General features: G+C 43.1%; 1 protein-coding gene across 6 annotated transcripts; it reads left to right on the top strand.

Annotated features, from left to right (window-relative positions):
- The first annotated feature begins 1,183 nt into the window (after positions 1-1,183).
- PRUNE1 (prune exopolyphosphatase 1) lies at positions 1,184-19,999 on the top strand. Of its 6 annotated transcripts, none has more exons than XM_004435980.3 (8): positions 1,184-1,328; positions 7,502-7,594; positions 8,143-8,345; positions 12,225-12,409; positions 13,162-13,320; positions 14,058-14,152; positions 15,791-15,949; positions 18,049-19,999. In XM_004435980.3, the coding sequence occupies exons 1-8, from the start codon at positions 1,290-1,292 to the stop codon at positions 18,475-18,477; spliced, it is 1,362 nt and encodes a 453-aa protein (XP_004436037.1). In that variant the 5' UTR covers positions 1,184-1,289; the 3' UTR covers positions 18,478-19,999. The 6 variants fall into 6 exon arrangements, with proteins under 6 accessions (XP_004436037.1, XP_087299739.1, XP_087299754.1 ...); XM_087443613.1 differs by having other exon boundaries at positions 1,193-1,328; positions 7,403-7,594; XM_087443628.1 differs by lacking the exon at positions 1,184-1,328 and adding an exon at positions 1,341-1,412 and having other exon boundaries at positions 7,403-7,594.
- Positions 20,000-20,411: the final 412 nt, after the last annotated feature.

The raw sequence follows: 20,411 nt of genomic DNA, 5'->3' as shown, positions 1-20,411 counted from the left end.
AAAGAGAGTGATATTTGCATATTTACCCATTTAATGAAAAAAAAAAAAAATGCTGCTCCTTTCCAAGTCCTCACTGTATCATTTTCTTAGTCTAGAAATGAAACTAGTTGGGCTGTGCTCCTGGTAGAGCAGAAGGTGTGGAAGAAGCCCCAGGCCCTAGGAAGAGAGTACAGCAGGGAGAGAACTAGCTGAGCAAGCAGGAGATCCAATACCCCTGTGCTCTGGTCCTTGTTTCCACCAGAGGCCTCAGCTTCTCATCAGTCACCTCCTCTCAATTCCTAGCTTGGGGAGCAGGAAAAGCTGGTGTCAGGCTGGTGGTAGGAAATAAAGGGATGGAGTAATAAATCAGGGAACATTTGACGATGAGAGTACATGTATTTGCAGTCCTCTGCATACTGTGGGGCTGGAGGGTGGCAGTTAAAGGAGGTTAGAACCCAACTCTACATTCCGAAGGGCCCTCCAAACTCTACTTACAAGGCTGCCTGCCGCAGGACGAAACTTGAAGCAACTCTGAAGGCTGAAAGGGCAGTTGGAACAGTTACCGAGGCAGGGAGCAAAGAACCCAGGTTACAACAGTCCAGGCAAACAATGAGGAGACATTTGCTGAGGCTACAGAAAAAACAGGCTACATAGTTACAAAAGAAAAAGCAGCAGGAGTTGGCAAGAGACTGCAGGTATTAAGTAAAAAAAAAGGGGTAAGAGATTATTCTAATGTTTTAATAATATGGACAATCACAAAATTGGTGGCAATGAGTCAGTTTGGTAGAGAGGAGAATTCGAGAAAGGAAGACGAAGAGCTGTTTTTACCACGTGTAATTTAAGATGTCAACTAGATGCTCCGTGTAATATATGGAAAGATGCTATACTTAGCTTCACCCGAGAGGAAAAGTTCTGATGTCACAAAGATAGGTTACTGTGACACATATACATTTGTGTGTCAAATGAATGATCTCAGAAAATTCTCCTTCCCTCAATTCTTGGTGACATTTCGGAGCTTCTGGACTACGTTTCCCAGAACGCCCTCCGCCACGCCCCTCTTCGCGCCTCGGGAAAGGCCTCCCGTGAGTCTCCGGGCGCAGCACTCTGCCTCCGCTGCTGGGGGCGGGGCGACGTCGGACTCCGGGAGCGCCCGATTACGCACTTCCTCCGGGGGTCAGGGCCGAATCGCTGTGTGGCAGGTTCGAGTCCCGCCTTCTGACTCTCGCCTCAAGCCCCGGAGAACGGGGCGGGGCGCATTCGCCGAGTAACCTCTCCACGGCGAGGGGCGGCGGCACACCTTGGGCTTCACCATGGAGGCCTACCTGCAGGGTTGTCGAGCTGCTCTGCAGGTAACGGATGCCTGTCTGTGATCGTAAGGATTGGAGCATGGGGTCCAGGAAGGACGAAGATGCGGGATCTGGGGAGCCCCGAGGGTCTGTGTGGAGGGAACACGGAATTGTGGGGAGGGGGCTTGGGATCTGATCAGGCCTGAGTAGTGAGGAAGGAAAACCTGGCTCTTGAGAGTGGGAATGCTGCTCAGTCTCCCGGGTTTTGGCCCCCTGCCTTTGCGGTCTGCCCGAGAGCGGGCAGGAGGAATCGTGGGTCTGAGTCCTGCATCTGAGCCTCTGCTCGCTGTCGCCTGAGTTAGTTAGTTCCGTCAAAAGGCGACTGTGCCGCCGCCAGTCCTGCCCCGGGAGGTGTATTTATTCCTTTCTCCCCGCCCCTCTTTGAGTTCTCCACTCACAAGGCCTCCACGTGAACCCCAGGGGTGCGAGGGAACCTGTGCCCACGCCTTTATTGCTTCTGAACGGCTGTTTCTGTCTGGCTGGCCTAACTCATTCTCCTTAGAGGTGGTCATGGTTTTACTTTAAATCTGTTTTTAAACTAAACATGCACAATACATCAGGCATATCTGTTGACCCACAACCTGGGTTCCTTTGCCTCCAGCTCTCTTCCTTGGCCTGAAACGTGAAAATCCTCCACCTGGAAGGGATAAGCATGGTGTGTTTGGAATCAAAACTATAAGCATGACTCCTGAATGCTTTGTGGCTTATTTTGGGTGCTCTCTGAGCCAGCTGGAATCGCCCAGCCACGCTGACTGGTCATGCAGCATTAGGCTGCTATCCCCAGTTAGCAAAAGGCTGACCAGGTCACCTGGCCCCCCTGCCTCAAGTTTCACTGCTCCTATAGAAACCTAGACAGATGGTTGATTGTGCCTTAACTTTTTAAGTATCTTAAACTCTACAAATTCCCCTGGGCAATCGATTCGGGTCTTTACAAATCCTAAAAGTCACCTAACTCCTCCTGCAGACTCAGCTGCTGATGTAAATGAATGTCCTTACCTGAAGAATGGGGGTGAAGTTCGATTTTAACAACAATTACACCAAATGTTTCTTTGTGAAATACAAATTTGTGGAAAGTTGTTTTAATGCGTTAATGCATAAAGCAATTTGGAACCAATTCATTTTGGTTACCTCTGATTTCACCACAGGGAGCTCATTGGAGGACTAATGTAGAGTCTTTGTGGCACCATTCAAAGTGCTAAGCAGTTGGATTTTTTTTTTCCCCAGTAACCCAGATAACTCTCTTTTCCACCATTTGGTAAAGAACCCTTAGACCTGAAACCTCACCAAATAGCATTTCATTGCATGCTTCTATCTTGCAGCATCTACCCTCCAGAGTCCCCCCGGGGTTAACAGTATATCTTTTCCAGCAGTATGAAGCTGAAAAATACTGGATTTTTCCAGTATTGCTGGTATCCTGACCTTTCTCTACCTGCATTCTTCCCCCAAGGAGCAAGATCTAGATCTTCTTTTTTCCAAACTTGTGAACTTGTGACGGTGAGGTTGTATCTTAGAGCTCTCATCATCACACAGCCTAGCAAGGGCCAGAAGAAATGAGAAAATTGGACTCTAGGAATGTTAGTGGGTGAACTGGTGGCAGGACATACAGGCCAACTTTTTAGGTTGCTTTTAATTATAGAAGTAGTAAATGTACATAGTGAAAAATTTTAAATACAGAAAGGATGTGAAATGAAAAAGAAAAAGATCCTTTTTCTTCTCCCCATCGAGTTCACCGGAGGCCACACTGTTGTTTCTTAGATAAAGAAAGACATGATTTAGACAGAGACACTATTAAGTTTGAATGTTTCTGTTAAACTATAGTATAAGTTTTAGGGAATTGTGAATGCTTGCCTTTTTCACAAGATGGAGACAGCTGATAACCCAGCCAACTCTCCTGTTGATACCATATTTTTAGCATTTGATACCAGAGAAATTTTCTACAGCCTCTGCCACAATGATAGTAGAATGTTCCATTTAAAAGAAATCCTGTTTAACTAAATGTCCTATTCATGGTGACTCATCTTTCACTTCTAGTATGGAAAAATCTTTGCTGCAGGGTGGGGCTGCATGCAAGTTTAGTGGTTCATCCAGAAGCCTTCAGATAATCTGTGTCGTCTGCACTTCTCAGGCATAAGGTGGAATTAGGAGTGGCTGGCTATCGTTAGGAATTTGCATCAGTGTCAGTCAGTCCCATTTTCTCTGCTGCAAAGCTTTCTCTATCTCTGGTTCCTCATCTCCTTTTATTTCTCCCTCATTAACTATTTTGTAGAGTAGGCATCAGACCGTATTCAGTTTCAGAAGGGCAGTGGTTTACTTTGCCAGCCCAGAGCCCATCCTCTCTCCCCTCATTGAGCCCGCAAAGAACATCAGGATATAGTCATTTCAACTAGTGTTTTTTTGTTTTTTCTTTTTAAGGAAAAAAAGTTAATAATTACTTGTGGCTCTCAGATTGTATTTCTTCCATTGGCAGCTCAGGTTTCCTCATGCTCTAACTACAGTTATATTTGCCCTGTACCCTTCCTCTCATGGTCAGAAAACAGGCTATTTGGCTTGTGTTTTCAGCTGGTGGGGGATGGGGTGGGGGAGGTTAAGAGTTACACATGTTTTTCCTAAATGAAGAGGAGAATGGTGCCTTACAAGTTGGGCAGCCATACACCCAGTTTGCCCAGGGCAATCTTTGTTTATTCCGGCATAATAATTCATCACGCCTCTTTTCATTCTCAAAAATGTCCCGGTTTGGGCCAGCCCCGTGGCTTAGCGGTTAAGTGCGGCGCTCCGCTGCTGGCGGCCCGGGTTCGGATCCCGGGCGCGCACGGACGCACCGCTTCTCCGGCCATGCTGAGGCCGCGTCCCACATGCAGCAACTAGAGGGATGTGCAGCAATGACATACAACTATCTACTGGGGCTTTGGGGGAAAAAAATAAATAAATAAAATTATTAAAAAAAAATGTCCCTGTTTGAACAACAAAGTATATTGTCACCTAACTCATAAGCTATGTTAAGGATCTGGGATACTTGCCCATGAAAAGACAGCGAGCTCCTTAAGGCTCAGTTCCATATGAGAGCCACAAGTGCTGGAAGCTATAGGTTTTAGAGGAAGAGGATTGCTCTGGCCTGTGTGGTCAGGGAAGGCTTCACAGAGAGAGGGGGCTTGAAGTGGGGCTTGCCTGGTCGGGGAAGGGGAGAGAAGGGAGAAGATGGAAGGGAGCTCATCTTTACTTCCTACCGAATAGGCACTTAGGTGCTGTCTCATTTGATCCTCACAACAACTTCATGAAATTGGTTACAATATTATCCTCATTTTTATATCACGAAAATGAGGCGTAGAGAGGCAGAAGTCCCACAAGTAAGAAGCAGAGCTGGGATTCAACTCCAGGCTGTGGTCTTTCCAAATGGCAGTTCTGCTGCTTTCAGACAGAGAAGAACAAATAGTGCAAAGGGCAGAGCTGGAAATGTGCACAGCATGTTTTGCGGGTGGTGAATAGACCAGTCAGGCTGGCATGATGGTGGGAAAGGAATGCCACCACCTCCCTTGGTCACTCCTGTTCCAAGATTTGCTAAAAGTCCGAGTATTCCTTTGGTATTCGTTCCTTTTGGTTGCTTTCTGGGCTTGGCTGAGTGCAAGGGGTTAGTTATTCACCTTCCTCTGGAGGTCATTTCTCCTGACCTCAGAGCCATGAAGTTGTATTTGGTCCCTGCCTTCTGCTTTTCTGCTTAGCCTTCTCTCAATGCTGGGGATCTGACTGATCCTGATTCAGCTGCCACTTGGAACAAAGTGGCACTAATGTGAGTTTTAGAAAGGTTCTCTGAGGGCCTCTTTGTGCCCAGCAACAGGTCTCTCCCGCTTGCTCTGCCTTTTCTCTGTTACTCTTACCTTTTTTCTCCAAAGTCAGGGCCATATTGCCTGTCATGTTTATATAGTTCCCTCTCTAGACAACATAGTGCCCCCCTTTACTGCTTCAGTGAGCAAGTTATCTGTGCAGCCACTTATCTCAAGTGCTTTGTTGTCACTTTGGTCCACAGCCATCTGGGCAGTTCTTGGTATCCAGGAAACAGAGGGGCCTTCTCTGGTATCAGGAAGAAGAATTGTAAATCAGAGAAGTTACTGTGGGACTGGGGTCTTGGGTACAGAATTCTCGTATTGTGTTGGAAATGAATTTAATATTGAAAAGAATCTCCCTTTTCCCATGCTGTTCAGTGTGGATGGGTGTTGGCTGCCACACCTTTGAAGTAAACTTAGAGAAATGGGCATGGGGAGAACCTAAGGACAAACTTTCCCCATGGGCCCTTTGCCCAAAACCTTGACAGATAACTTCTGCCTTTTGTACTTCTCTCTAGGAGTGGGAGTAGGAGATGGGGAAGAGGGTGGTTCAAAAACAAAAACCTATCTAGTAACTAGATAGGGTAATTTATACCACCAGAAGTCTTCTAAAATTGTCCTTTACTGGCTGTGGCTTTCGGGGGGTCAGGTAACAGCCAGTACAGGGAAGATGATTCTAGGTTCCCCTAGGTTCTCTTTTTTCCTAAAGTTATATTCCTTGGAAACTGGAATCTTCCCTGATTGAAGAAGCCTTTATATTTGGATTTTCACCTTTCTGTGACCCACTAGTTCTCAACCGGTGCAGTTTTGCCCACTACGGAATATTTGGCAAGTCTGGAGACATTTTTGACTATGATGACTGGGGGTGCTGCTGGCATCTAGTGGGTAGAGTCTGAGGATGCTGCCAAATATCCTACAATGCACAGGACAGCCCCCACAACAAAGAATTATCCAGTCGAAAATGCCAATAGTGCTGTAACTAGGCTATAACCTAGTCGAAAATGCCAATAGTGCTATAACTAGGCTATAAACCTGCTATAACTAGGGTGTCTCATTTTGTCTCTCCTGTCCCTTCCTCTCAGAAGCAGGCTGAGAGAGAAGTTCAAAAGTAAACTGGTAATAGAGAATTCCTGTGCCCTCAGCTGAGCCATGGACTTTATGGTTTCATTCCACCTGGTAGATTGCTCATACCTGGAATAAAATAATAATTCTTAAAGTGCCTACCTCCTTGGGTTGTTTTGAGGATTTTTTTTTTTAATTTTATTTACTTATTTTTTCCCCCAAAGCCCCAGTAGATAGTTGTACATCATAGTTTCACATCCTTCTGGTTGCTGTATGTGGGACGCGGCCTCAGCATGGCCGGAGAAGCGGTGCGTCAGTGCGCGCCCAGGATCCGAACCCGGGCCGCCAGCAGCGGAGCGCACACACTTAACCGCTAAGCCACGGGGCTGGCCCATGTTTTGAGGATTAAATGATTAGTTAATGCACATAAAAATATTAGAGCAGTGCATGGCACACTCAGTAGATGTTTCAAAACAAAACAAAAGCCTGTCTCTCCTATTGTGGGCACTGTAGGTTTTCATGTATTTTATTTAAAACTCCGATAGCTAGGGAGATGTAAGGGAACAAGGTTAATAGTAACAGCAGATATTCTTCCCTCCTCAGAGATCTCATCAGCAACCGAACTTTTCAAAGCTTTAAAAATAAAAGTTCCAGGAGCAGCAGCAGCAGCAACTGTTTTTGCTTTAGTCTGGACCTGCTGGGGAAAGTGTCTGTTTCTTGGGTTGTGAAAGTTGGTTATATCTGGTTACCACTGAGGCTCCTCAGGGTAGGAGGAGTTTTCATGGACAGCTGGATAATGGACTAGATCTTATTTTTACCCTTATTTTCAAAGTCTCATTACAGTGTCTCATGATTTAGAAGTGTAAGAATTCTTTTTCCTTTTTTGAAAATGGGGAAAAAAGAGACCAGGGTTGATATGGCTTGAATACACCAGCTACCCCAAATGCTCTACCTTTGACTTCTCCTCAAGTGCCCAAAGCAGCATAAGAAATCGGAGAGTTTTATTCACTCCTGTTCTTCTATAAGTTCACATTCAAGGAGACAGTGTAGTAGAGAGGAAAGAGTACTTTTCCACTAACTAGTCGTGTCTGGAATGCTTAAAGCTTAGCTAAAACTCGTATGCCCTCTCAGCTAATATCCTCATCCATGAAATGAGGATCCATGAGATTATCTGACCTACCTACCTCCTCTGTGCAGATCAATGAGAGGCTGTGTGTGAAGCCCTACGTGAGTATAAGGTAACTGGAAATGGACAGAGATGCTTCTGCTCCTTTCCCATTCTCCTTCCGCCTCCAGGAGTCCCGACCACTACATGTTGTGCTGGGAAATGAAGCCTGTGACTTGGACTCCATGGTGTCAGCTCTCACCCTGGCTTTTTACTTGGCAAAGGTGAGTACATAAGAATAGAGTCCCTTAGAATGAAAAGATTTGGATTCAAGACCAGCTCTGCTATTTAACACCATTTAGTTTTGGGTAAGTTAAATCCCTTAACTTTGCTGAGTCTTGTGTCATCATCTATAAAATCTGAAATGATAATATTTTGCAGTGTTGCTGTGAGGATTAAATGAGTAAATGTATTTTGAAGAATCTGTAAACCATGAGGCAATATTCAGACAGTTTATCATTGGGTTCCTTATGGGTATTAGTGACTTAGTGTATATTCTACATGCCCAGGTAAGCTCTGGAAGAGTGATAATTCCTTCTCTGCAGCATCTAGAACTAGGTCTTTTCCATGAGTTCCTTTGTTGACCTTCATGTTATTGCTAAGAAGGAGAGAGGACAAGAGTCGTCCTTCTACTTTTATCGACTAGGTAATTGTGGCTTTGAGAAAAGTTGTAACTTACCCAAGATCGTGTTTCCCTCAGTTCCACTAGTCTTGTTAATTTTCCTGTCTATTCCTAAATATTGCCATACCTTCTTTTCATTTTCCTATCCAGACAACTGAGGCTGAGGAAGTCTTTGTGCCAGTTTTAAATATAAAACGTTCTGAGCTACCTCTACGAGGCGACAACGTCTTCTTCCTTCAGAAGATTCACATTCCAGAATCCCTCTTGATTTTCCGGGATGAGATTGACCTCCATGCATTGCACCAGGCTGGCCAACTCACCCTCATCCTTGTTGACCATCATGTCTTACCCAAGTAAGTGGAAGGAAGTTAGTTAAGCTGATACTCATCATGTGCCATGTTGGGCTCTGATGAGTCAGATATAAAGAGAGGAAGAAAGAATTTCTGCTCTCGGGGATCTCACAGGCTAATCATAATTGATGGGTCATATCAGATGTAGAAAATTAACAAAAAATATGGTCAGTTCTCCAGCTATGCAAGTAATGAAAAGAAACAGAAATATGGAGAGTTCAAACTAAAGGATAACTCAAAAATTATTTAAATCTGCCTTTGGTATCATTTTAAGATTTCGTGGCAGATTGATTATAATAGAAACCTTTGAATAAGGGTTGCAACTCTATTTTTAATTTGTAAAACGTTAGCAAAATTATTTCCTACATAAGGCAATATTCCATTCGTATCTGTTTAACAAATGTACACACCTATACTAATTCCATCCCTAATTTAGGACTGGAAAAAACTGCCAACAAAGCAATACGAGTATGAAACCTTCCTAAGTCTATCTGGCTCCTGCTAATATTAAAATGTGTATTTTTTCCTTGAGGACACTGTTTATAGCAGGATGTTGACAGAGGGTAGCCTGAGGGCATTAATCCATCTGTCCATTCACTCATTAATAAACGTCTATTTAGAGGATGAAGGTGAGACAGAGTCCTTATTCCCAAGAAGCTTTCAGTCAGGAACAGGGAACTAGGCAAACAGGTCATTGTAATGGGTATTAGAGGTAAGTGATAACCATCTCTCTAGGGGACAGTAGGTGCAGGAAGGACAGAGTGGTTAAATCTACTAGAGGGGAGGAGAGGGTGTAGGGAAAGGTTTCCTAACAGAGTTGACCTTTGATCTCAGTCTTGAAAGATGACTGGGTGTTTGCTCAGTGAATGGGGAGGTAGGGTAGTTAGGAAAAGCATCCAGGCAGAGAGAGTAATTAATATAAGCGAAGGCAGGCAGGCATGAAATGGCTTGGTGAATTGGGGGAACTGGAATTTGTTTTGCATGGCCAGAGCATAAAATATGAGGGAGAAGTAAGACGTGGAAAAAGATAAGATTAGAGAGGTAGGCGGGGGCCAGATCATGGAGACCTTGTAGGCCCTGCCAAAGAGATTAGACTTTATTTCAGGGCAGTGGGGAACTATTGTTAATTATATTTATTCCAGGTCCTAACAGAATCAAATTTGCATTTTTCAAATGATCGTTCAGGTAGTGTTGTGGAGGACAGCTTAGGAGGGCCCAAGACTGGAAGCAGGTATTTGGTTAAGAAACTATTGGATAGGGCCACCCCCGTGGCTTAGCGGTTAAGTGCGCATGCTCCGCTACTGGCGGCCCGGGTTCGGATCCGGGGCGCGCACCGACGCACCGCTTCTCCAGCCATGCTGAGGCCATGTCCCACATACAGCAACTAAGAAGGATGTACAACTATCTATTAGGGCTTTGGGGGAAAAAAAAGGAGGAAGATTGGCAATAGATGTTAGCTCAGAGCCAGTCTTCCTTAGCAAAAAGAGGAGGATTAGCATGGATGTTAGCTCAGGGCTGATCTGCCTCACAAAAAAAAAAAAAAGAAAAGAAACTATTGGATATAATGATGTACACCTGAAATTTATACAATCTTATAAACCAACGTTACTGCAATAAAAAAAATTTAAAAATTTTTTTAAAATGCAGAAATAGAAGTATAATGATGTACACCTGAAATTTGTACAATGTTGTAAACCAATGTTACCGCAATAAAAAAAAATTTTTAATTAAAAAAAAATGCAGAAATAGAAGTATAATGACGTACACTTGAAATTTATACCATGATGTAAACCAATGTTACTGCAATAAATAAATAAATAAAAAGAAACTATTGGAATAGTCCAAATGAGAGACATTGAGGGCCTAGAATAAGGCAGTAGCAGAGGGTTGGGAAGGAGGAGATGGATAGGAATTGAGATAGAAGCCACAGGATCTGGTGACCTGCATGGAATTTGGGTATTAAGTGAATTGAGGGAATAGTAGAGATTTAGGTGTTGGGTGTCAGGGGTGTCAATTGGAAAGGCAACCCTAAAGGACATCAAATATGTGCATTAAGATATTGGTAACAGATACTTTGCCAAATTCGCTTATACTCCATTTAACGATGACTTCAACCCACACATCTATGGACAGCTAATCTTTGACAAAGGAGTCAAGAACATACAGTGGAGAAAAGAAAGTCTCTTCAACAAATGGTGTTGGGAAAACTGGATAGCCACATGCAAAAAAATGAAAGTAGACCCTTACCTTACACCATACACAAAAATTAACTCTAAATGGATTAAAGACTTGAATGTAAGACCTGAAACTAGGAAACTTCTAGAAGAAAACATAGGCAGTACGCTCTTCAACATCGGTCTTAGCAACATATTTTCAAGCACCATGTCTGACCAGGCAAGAGAAACAATAGAAAAAATAAACAAATGGGACTACATCAAACTAAAAAGCTTCTGCACAGCAAAGGAAACCATCAACAAAACAAAAAAACAACCTAACAATTGGGAGAAGATATTTGCAAACCATACATCTGATAAGGGGTTAATCTCTAAAATATATAAAGAACTCATGCATCTCAACAACAAAAAAACTAACAACCCAATTAAAAAGTGGGCAAAAGACCTGAACAGACATTTCTCCAAAGAAGATGTACAGATGGCCAACAGACACATGAAAAGATGTTCAAAATCATTAACTATCAGGGAAATGCAAATCAAAACTACTATGAGATATCACCTCACGCCCATCAGAATGGCTATAATTAACAAGGCAGGAAACAACATGTGTCGGAGAGGGTGTGGAGAGAAGGGAACTCGCATACACTGCTGGTGGGAGTGCAAACTGGTGCAGCCACTATGGAAAACAGTATGGAGATTCCTCAAAAAATCAAGGATAGAACTACCATATGATCCAGCTATTCCACTGCTGGGTATTTATCCAAAGAACTTGAAAACACCAATGCGTAAAGATACATACACCCCTGTGTTCATTGCAGCATTATTCACAATAGCCGAGACTTGGAAGCAACCTAAGTGCCCATCAAGGAACGAATGGATAAAGAAGATGTGGTATATATACTCAATGGAATACTACTCAGCCATAAAAAACGATGAAATCTAGCCATTTGTGACAACATGGATGGACATTGAGGGTATTATGCAAAGTGAAAAAGTCAGAGGGAGAAGGTCAAATACCGTATGATTTCCTTCATTAAGTAGTAGATAATAACAACAATAAACAAACACATAGAGACAGAGATTGGATTGGTGGTTACCAGAGGGGAAGAGGGGAGGGAGGAAGGCAAAAGGGATAATTCAGCACATGTGTGTGGTGATGGGTTGTAATTAGTATTTGGGTGGTGAACGTGATGTAATCTGTGCAGAAATAGAAGTATAATGATGTACACCTGAAATTTATACAATGTTGTAAACCAATGTTACTGCAATAAACAAAAAATTAAAAAAAAATAAAAAATAAAGATGACTTCAGTTATAACATTAAAGAAAAGAATTGAGAGGAGAGAGGCAGAGGTAGAAGTCACCAGAGGTCTAAGTGTTTTATTTATTTTATTTTTTTCCCCCCAAAGCCCCAGTAGATAGTTGTATGTCATAGCTGCACATCCTTCTAGTTGCTGTATGTGGGACTCAGCCTCAGGATGGACGGAGAAGTGGTGCCTCGATGCGCACCCGGGATCCGAACCCGGGCCACCAGCATTGCAGCGCGCGCACTTAACCACCAAGCCACAGGGCCGGCCCAGAGGTCTAAGTGTTAGCCTGATATGTCTGCATGTTCCTTCGTGAATAAGATGGAGATTGGTTAGAAGCAGCTGGAGTACCCCTACCTATCTCTCTTTCTCTTTTCCCTGCACCCCCCTTCCTCATGCAGAAGTGACGCAGCCCTAGAGGAGGCAGTAGCAGAGGTGCTAGACCATCGGCCCGTCGAGCAGAAACACTGCCCTCCCTGCCATGTTTCAGTTGAGCTGGTGGGGTCCTGCGCTACCCTGGTGACGGAGAGAATCCTGCAGGGGGCACCAGAGATCTTGGACAGGCAAACTGCAGCCCTTCTGCATGGTGAGGGTGGCTTGGGGATTGGGCCCTGACTAGTTCCTCTATTCCCATTCCAGAGAAGGGAGAGTGGAAAAGTCTAGCCTCTTCCAGCTTGACCATACCCTCTCAAAGCTATTCAGTCCATACCAAAAGATGGGATTCTTTCAGGGAGCAATCAAGCATTGAAAGGCCATAGAATACTTTGTTGCTTAAAGGCCTGTGGAATACTTTGTTGGAGAAAGCTGAAAGGAAGCACAGGACAATAGACCTAGAAGCTGCCTATTAGCAGCATTGTATAATGGAAAGAAGACTAGCCAAAGAAGCAGGAAATGGATTGTAATACCATTTCTGCCCAGGAAATAGTTTTGACCTTGAGCAAATCTCTTAACCTTTCTTGCTCTCATTTTCTCTGTTTGTAAAAGAGAGAGAGAGAGAGAGAGAGAGTTGGAGTAGATTATCGCTTCCCACTTACAAGCTTCTTTAATGGAATTTGGCCTACAGAAGAGAGATCATTTCTCCAACTAGGTTTCAAAATCCCCAAGGATTGAGATGCTCGGGCTTCCTTTCTTCCTTTTCCTCATTTCCCTGCCTACATTTTTGTTTGAATTTGGGAGGTCTTACTCAGGACACAGTCCCCGTTTCTTAGTTTGTTTTCAGTGAGTTTGCCATACGGTCTCCTCTGTGTTATGTCCATTTGGCTTGAGGGCCATGGGTGTTCTAGTGGTTGTGAATGGAGGGATACAAGATTTGCATTCTGCCATCTCCCTTCTCCACAGGAACAATCATCCTGGACTGTGTCAACATGGACCTTAAAATTGGAAAGGCAACCCTAAAGGATAACAAATATGTGGAGAAATTGGAGGCCCTCTTCCCAGATCTGCCCAAGAGAAATGATATCTTTGATTCTCTGCAAAAGGCAAAGTTTGATGTGTCAGGTATGAAGTGTTAAACCGACTTCTCTCCCTCCCACATGAGAAAACAGGTGGGCAAGCCTGGTTTATTGTATTCTTCAACACCATCAAACAGTTTCAGAGCATGCATGATTTAAGCTTTATACCAGAGAGAAACAAGGTAGTGTGTGAGTCTAATCATGAACTAATCAATCATTTACTGGATTATTCTATCTTGGTTATTGTGGGGGATGAGGAGGAATATATTAAGAGTCCCAGAGGTTTTCAGTTTAATCAGAGAATATAGACATATAAATAAAATACGCTGAGGAAACTTTAAATTATCAGAGTGAGACCTAGATAATTGGTTAGGAAAGCAGAAGAAACATTTAGGGTGAATAAATAAAGGACAAAGAAAGAGAACAAAAACTCCCATAATTTTCTGCCCAGCTACCACCTGTTGATATAAATAAAAAGAAAGAAAACTACTATATGTACTTTTAGAAAGTTAAAACAACACAGAAAGGGAAAAAAACAAAAGCCTCTCTTCTTCCTTTTATCTTTCTCGCCAAAGTCCCTTGCTCTGAAGGTAACTATTGTGACCCAGGAATTTAAAGTAATTTTTTGTTATATCATTACATTCTCAGTTATCTCCCCTGTTCATTGTCCCAAAGAGAGCCTGTGTTTTTCATCTTCCTTGACCCGTCTTGGTGTCCTCATTTTCCTGGTCTTGGGACCCTGGGCTCCCTTGTCTGACCCCTAGTCTCACATCCACTTTCTAGGACTCTCCACTGAGCAGATGCTGAGAAAGGACCAGAAGACAATCTCCAGACAAGGCACCAAGATGGCCATTAGTGCAATATATATGGATTTGGAGGTAAGAGCAAGATGAAGGTGTGGGTGGGGAGAGAAAAACCTTAAGTTATGTGTGTAACCTTGCCCCTCACTCCTGGCTCACCTCCAAAATATATCTTGTACCTATATACTTTTCTTCATCTCTGGTGTAACTCCGACAGTCCATCATCTTTCACTGCACTACTGTAATAGGCTCCCTACTGGTTTCTCTGCCTCCACTTTTGCACCCCTACAAACCATTCTCCCCACAGCAGCCAGAGTGATCTCTTTAAGACGTAAATCAGATCATATCAGCCCCTGCCCTCACTGCCTTTTCATTGCACTTCTGATAAAATCTAAAGGCCTCACTGTGGTTTACAGGGCCCTCCTTGACCTGGTGCTTGTCTTCTCTCTGACCTCATCTCATTCCAGCCCTGCTCCTGCACTCACGATACTGCAACCACACTGGTTTTCTTTCTGTTCCTGGAACCATTAAGCTTATTCCCACTCAGGGCTTTTGTTCTTGCTTTTCCCTTTGCAGAGCTGGCTCCTTCTTATCATTCAGGTCTGAGCTCAGATGTCTCTCTTTAAGAGGTTTGTCCTGACCACCTTAACTGAAGTAATATCCTCCATGCTAAAAATCTTTAGCAATTATCTTATTTTCTTTTCTTCATCGTACTTAACACACTGAAATAATGTTTCATGATTTCCTTGTTTATTATCTATATTCCTCTGCTAGTTTATCAGCTCCACCAGAGCAGGGACCCTATTTTGTTTCTGCTATATCTCCAGCACCTTTCACAGTCCTGGCACATAGTGGATGCTCAATAATGATAATTGTGTTTTAATACCTAATTCTATATCATACTGGTTTAAATCATTCGACATGATTTGAACACGTAACTCTCATAGTCTGCACAGCTTTCTACTAAATACTATGTAAAAATACTAAATAATTAAAGAAAATAGTATGGCCTCTTCCCTTGTGACTCACAAGCTAGTTTGGGAAACAAACATAAGAACATAAAAGGCTTGCCAAGTATCATAATCACGGTACAAATTGACACAATAGAAATGCCAAGGATAGAGAAAAGCCCTGATCTGAAACAGCTAGTGGTATTATTCGTTGGAGGAAATACTGCATGAGATTTTGGAGAAGAGTATAGATTGGCAAAGAATGAAGAGCCAAGGATGCAGTTGTCACGTCTGTTGTTATTTATATGCCCCATTGTTCTGTTTTAGAATAAAAATACCCACAAGGCAAAGACCCTGCCTGTTTGATTGCGAGAGAGCAAGAGAGCCTTGTACATGCCATACACATTACATACATTATCATTTTTTAATTCTTAAAACCATCATGTTTGGTAAATATTTTATCCCCATTTTACAGATGAGGAAACTTAGGTCCGGGGAGCTTAATATAACTCTTTGATCATAGAGCCGATAGGTAATAGAGCTGATTTTCAAGCCAGCTCTGCTTGAACCCAAAGCCTGTATTCTCCCCATTCTACATACTGGCTCCCAGCACCTAGAAAGCACAGAATAAATATTAGATATGTTTTTTGTGGAGTGCAAGTCCCAGGTTAACATGCAAAGAAACCCTTCATAAGCATTTTTTTGTTGATGGTGACAAGGAGGGTCCAGCTGTAGCCCTCATCCCTGTCCATTTCTTCTCTTTCAGGCCTTTCTGCAGAGGTCTGGCCTCACTGCAGATCTGCATGCCTTCTGCCAGGCTCACAGCTATGATGTCCTGGTCGCCATGGCTATCTTTTTCAACACTCACAATGAGCCAGTGCGGCAGTTGGCTGTTTTCTGTCCCCATGCAGTGCTCCGAATGACGGTGAGTCTCTGTCCCTTCTCCAACCTTAGGGCCATGCAGAGCTCAGCCTGTACACGCTGCCCTGTGCTGTAAACACCTCTCCTTGGTTCTTATCTTTACACAGAGATCCCTTGACCTATTTCGAGAATCTTCCCTCTCCGCTTTTTTCCATTCTCTATGTGAATATCCTTAATCATACTGTTGTTGAGAAAAGGAGATGCCAAAGACCATTAGAAATACAATTCCTGCTTAGAAGGAACTTGAACTCCGGTTAAAAGGAAATGTTATAAATCTGGAGTTTTTAACCAATTCTTGGTTTAATTATTAATTCCTCATCCCTGAAAATCAATTCCTATCTTCTACCCTGTTGCCTTGAAAGTTGGAAACAACAAGAGAAACCTTTTCTACTACTAATCATGCAGGGACTAATTACTCAGTATAGTGCTAACTCTGTCAAGAAGTGATCCAGGAGCAGGTTTGTTTTCTTTTCTGATCATCCATTTGGCCACCTTTCCTACCCCCTCCCCTTTCTTTTCCTCTGTTGGTTACTAATTAGCCCAGGAAAGAATTTAAATGTGGACTTAAGGCATTCCAGGGACTCTTTGGGTTGCATAGGCTATGTGAAGACTGCTGAAGACTGGTCTGAATAAAGCCAGATAATCCTTTGTGCCCCTAAAATGTTTGTCCGCCCTTTCCCACCTCTCTTTGCCTTTATCTTCTCCAGGAAGCAAATGTAACTCCATTCAGTGGAAGGTAGTTTGCCATTGTGGAAAGAACTACAGTTTTTGTTTTTGTTTTTTCTGAGGAAGATTTGCCCTGAGCTAACATCTGTTGCCAGTCTTCCTCTTTATTTTTTTATTTATTTATTTTTTAATGTGAGCCTCTGCCACAGCATGGACTCTAACACATGAGTGGCGTGGTTCCAAGTTGGGGAACCAAACCTGGGCTACTGAAGCGGAGCGCACCAACCTTTAACCACTAGGCCATCGGGGCTGGCCCAAGAACTACAGTTTTTAAAGGCAGATAAACATGCTTTTCTGTCCCAGATTTGCCACTTACTAGCGCTTTGAGCTAAGGCAAGTCAGTTGACTTCTGAGTCTGTAAATGGTGTAATATTACCTACTAATTAGTCTGATATGATCATTAAACACAATATCATATGTAAAGTACATTGCTGGGCACAAAATAAGCACTCAGTAAATGGTGCCTCTTACTAATCATTTCATGAAGGAGAGGGTGCTTCCGCTATAAGAAGGACCTCTCCCCACCTTCCGAAATCTCCCCACCTTCTCCCTGCACAGCCCCTGTGTGCTGCTCCTCAGAAGCTGTGCAGATATCTGATGACTCTACCATTGCCCAGGCTGCCTCTGTGCTGGGAAATGAGAGTCCTCTTCATGGTCTGCCCTACCATTTCCTCTCTTCCTTCTATGTTAGGAATAGTATAATAGAGTGATTTAGAACAACCGGCTTTGGTGAGAGACATGGATTCAAGTGTCACCTTTGCTTCATTCAAACTATGACCTTAGGCAAGTTACCTAATCTATCTAAGCCTCAGTTTCCCGACCTGTAAATGACGGTAATAGTAATACCAATCCTATAAGGTAGTTGTGAGGATTAAATGAGATAATATTTGTAAATGACCAGACTTGGCACCATGCCTGGCATACCTCCCAGCCCCAGTTTGATGTAGGCATGCTTTCTGCCTCTATCCTTCCCCTGACCTCAATATAGATGCTTGTCCCATCCCAGCTAAGGATAGAGTTCAAGTTTTTGAGCACCGGAATACACTTGGAAACAACACTAGGTTAGGAGCTGGGGGTCTTGGGTTCTGGTTCAGACTCTACCATCACCTACATGATTTTGCTCAAAACACTTAATCTCTCTGAGCTTTGGTTTACTTATTAATAAAATGAAATATATGATCTCAAGTGTTTCTTCTGTTTCTGAAATACTATGTATATTAGCTGATGTGCCTTTTATTGCAAGCAATAAAACTGAACTCTGCATGACTTAATGAAAAAAAAAAATTTCTCTTCTATAAGAGAAGCCTCTAACTTAGAAGTCTTAGTTCTTTGCTTCACCACCTTACACACCATTTCCCCGTCTTGTCTCCTCCTTAGATCTGTGGAGCCCTGGAACGTTCCCACTCTCCATCCCTGAAGCTGACCCCTGTCCCAAGCACCCACCCTAACCTCCAAGCCTATCTTCAAGGCAACACCCAGGTCTCTCGAAAGAAACTTCTGCCTCTGCTCCAGGAAGCCCTGTCAGAGTATTTTGACTCCATGAAGATCCCTTCAGGGCAGCCTGAGACAGTTGGTTTGTCCAGGGAGCAAGTGGACAAGGAATTGGACAGGGCAGGTAACTCACTGATTCCTGGACTGAGTCAAGATGAGGAGGAGCCTCCACTGCCCCCCACACCCATGAACAGCTTGGTGGATGAGTGCCCTCTGGATCAGGGGCTGCCTAAACTCTCAGCTGAGGCCATCTTTGAGAAGTGCAGTCAGATCTCGCTGTCACGCTCTACTGCTGCCTCCCTGTCCAAGAAGTGACTGTTGGGAGGGAAGGGGATAGTGAGAGAGGTTGCTTGAACCACCTCGAATGCATGTTTTGAGATGTTTCAGCAGTTCTGTCTTTATTGCTCCAGGATCTGGTGTACTGTTCTCATAAACCTGGGAGGAGAGAGAACTGGAAGAAAGCAGCTGCTTTAGGAATGGCTTTCTGCCTTGTCCCCCTAATCTCTACCAATCAGACAAATTTTATTGTTTAATTTAAATTTTTAAATCTGCATTGACTCTCTTCTGTTTCATTTGCCAAGGGCACAATGTAATACATACACAGTTCCAGCAGAGCAGCACAAAAAGAATGTGTACACCAAAAGTGCCCTCAGTAAGGCTCTTTACCAGAACAAATATCTCTCATGGAACCAAACGTTCATATATTGAATCCATGTCTCCATGTATTCATTTATTCTCTTATTAATTCAAGTATTTATTGAAACCCTACTTTAAGCTAGATAGAAAATAGAGTGTGCTTCGGAAACTTATTCCAGTTTTTAGCCTGTAGCAGATTTCCAGCTCCATAACTCCTCTTTCTGCCCCCAGTTTGGTGATGGTGCCTGATTCTGAGATGGCTAAATTTCTATTCTGAGCTTATTGTGACTCTCAGGATTGTTTAGAAGCAGATTGGAGGCCATTATCTTCTGTCCTGATCAGGTTTTCAGTTTCTTTGGATCTCTCTGTCCCAGAGCCACAGGGACCCTGAAGAAACCCAGAAGACCCCTGGTTCTTGAGAGTTCAGGAGACACCCAGGAAGGCCTTAAGACCTCATAGGCACTCTTCACAAAAGACAGCAAAACTGCATTGAGAGCCCTGGCTCTGTCCCCTGCCTGGGTGGATCAGTCAATTTCTTGTCCATCTCATTCTCTTCTTGCTCATAGTAATAAAGGAAGCATGAAGTTCTAATACTGACGGCCATGAACTATGTGTCTTTTGACAAGATACTTCATTTCTCTAGGTCTCATTTTTCCCATCTATAAAACTAAGGATCTGGACGAGATGTTCTCTGGTATTCTGTGATCTGCCTCTTGCTGCCATTGTTTCTCTCCTCTGCTTTTCTGTATTTTTTTTTTTCTGTTTTCCCTGGGAATATTCAGGGTCACTGGATTGTCTGTATTTATATGTGATTGTACCAAGAGACTCAGCCTCATGTAGCATGTACAGAGGTATGATTCATACATAGTGACCCAGCAAAGAGCTCCCTCCCACTGACTTGTTCTGCATGTGTAGAGTCTCCCTTTTTTCTTCAGACCAACCTGTTCCCCCTTTTCCTACCCCACAGCTCTATTCCATGTAAGTTGCCAATGGTTTCACTGAACAGTAGGGTCTGTGATAGTTTTGGCATGATGTCTTTAGTGTGTGGGGGACAGTCTGACTTTACTTTGAGGGTATGATGTGTGTAGCCATTGGAAGGTAAAAATAGTGGTGTGATTACTGAACCAAAGGAATTTATGTTTTGTAACTTGGGTACTTTATTTTGTATTTTGTTAAAGTATTAAATACTTTTTTTCCTGTTTGGGGTCTTATTATTGCCTCTTTTTACAACTATAATCAAGGCTTTCCCTCTGATAATTGTTTCAGCCTCCTCAAGATTCATCTCCCTTCTTCCTCCTGTACTTAATGTCTTCCTTCTGTTGACCCTTTGTGGGAATAATGAGCAACAGTCTTCTATCTCCCGTCATCCTCAGCCTTTCCTTTAACTTGTTTCTTCTTCTAGAACCCTCCTTATAACATACTTCTGTGTCCCTGATTTTGCTTATGCTCAAAAAGTAGGCCCAAAATAGTCTTAAAACCAAAATGAATTTTACCTTTGTGGTTTTTTTTTTTTTTTTTAAGAGCAGCTTCCAGGTTATAAGATGAGTCTGGAAAGGAGAACAAATTGCCTTCCTAGACTCCCCTAAAACTAGTCACTTTAGAAAATATACTTT

Source organism: Ceratotherium simum, chromosome 2 (assembly GCF_057802395.1).
Source record: "Ceratotherium simum simum isolate JZ-2026a chromosome 2, ASM5780239v1, whole genome shotgun sequence".
In the NCBI taxonomy this organism is placed as follows: domain Eukaryota; kingdom Metazoa; phylum Chordata; class Mammalia; order Perissodactyla; family Rhinocerotidae; genus Ceratotherium; species Ceratotherium simum.
Note: the sequence above shows the minus strand (reverse complement) of the source record. Positions and strands in the feature narration are given on the sequence as shown.

Excerpts from the sequence above, each read along its gene's own strand:
- PRUNE1 (XM_087443613.1), top strand. The coding sequence starts at position 7,454 with ATGGACAGAGATGCTTCTGCTCCTTTCCCATTCTCCTTCCGCCTCCAG. Across the intron at positions 7,595-8,142 it reads TGGCTTTTTACTTGGCAAAG|ACAACTGAGGCTGAGGAAGT; the intron begins GTGAGTACATAA and ends TTTCCTATCCAG. Across the intron at positions 8,346-12,224 it reads GACCATCATGTCTTACCCAA|AAGTGACGCAGCCCTAGAGG; the intron begins GTAAGTGGAAGG and ends TTCCTCATGCAG.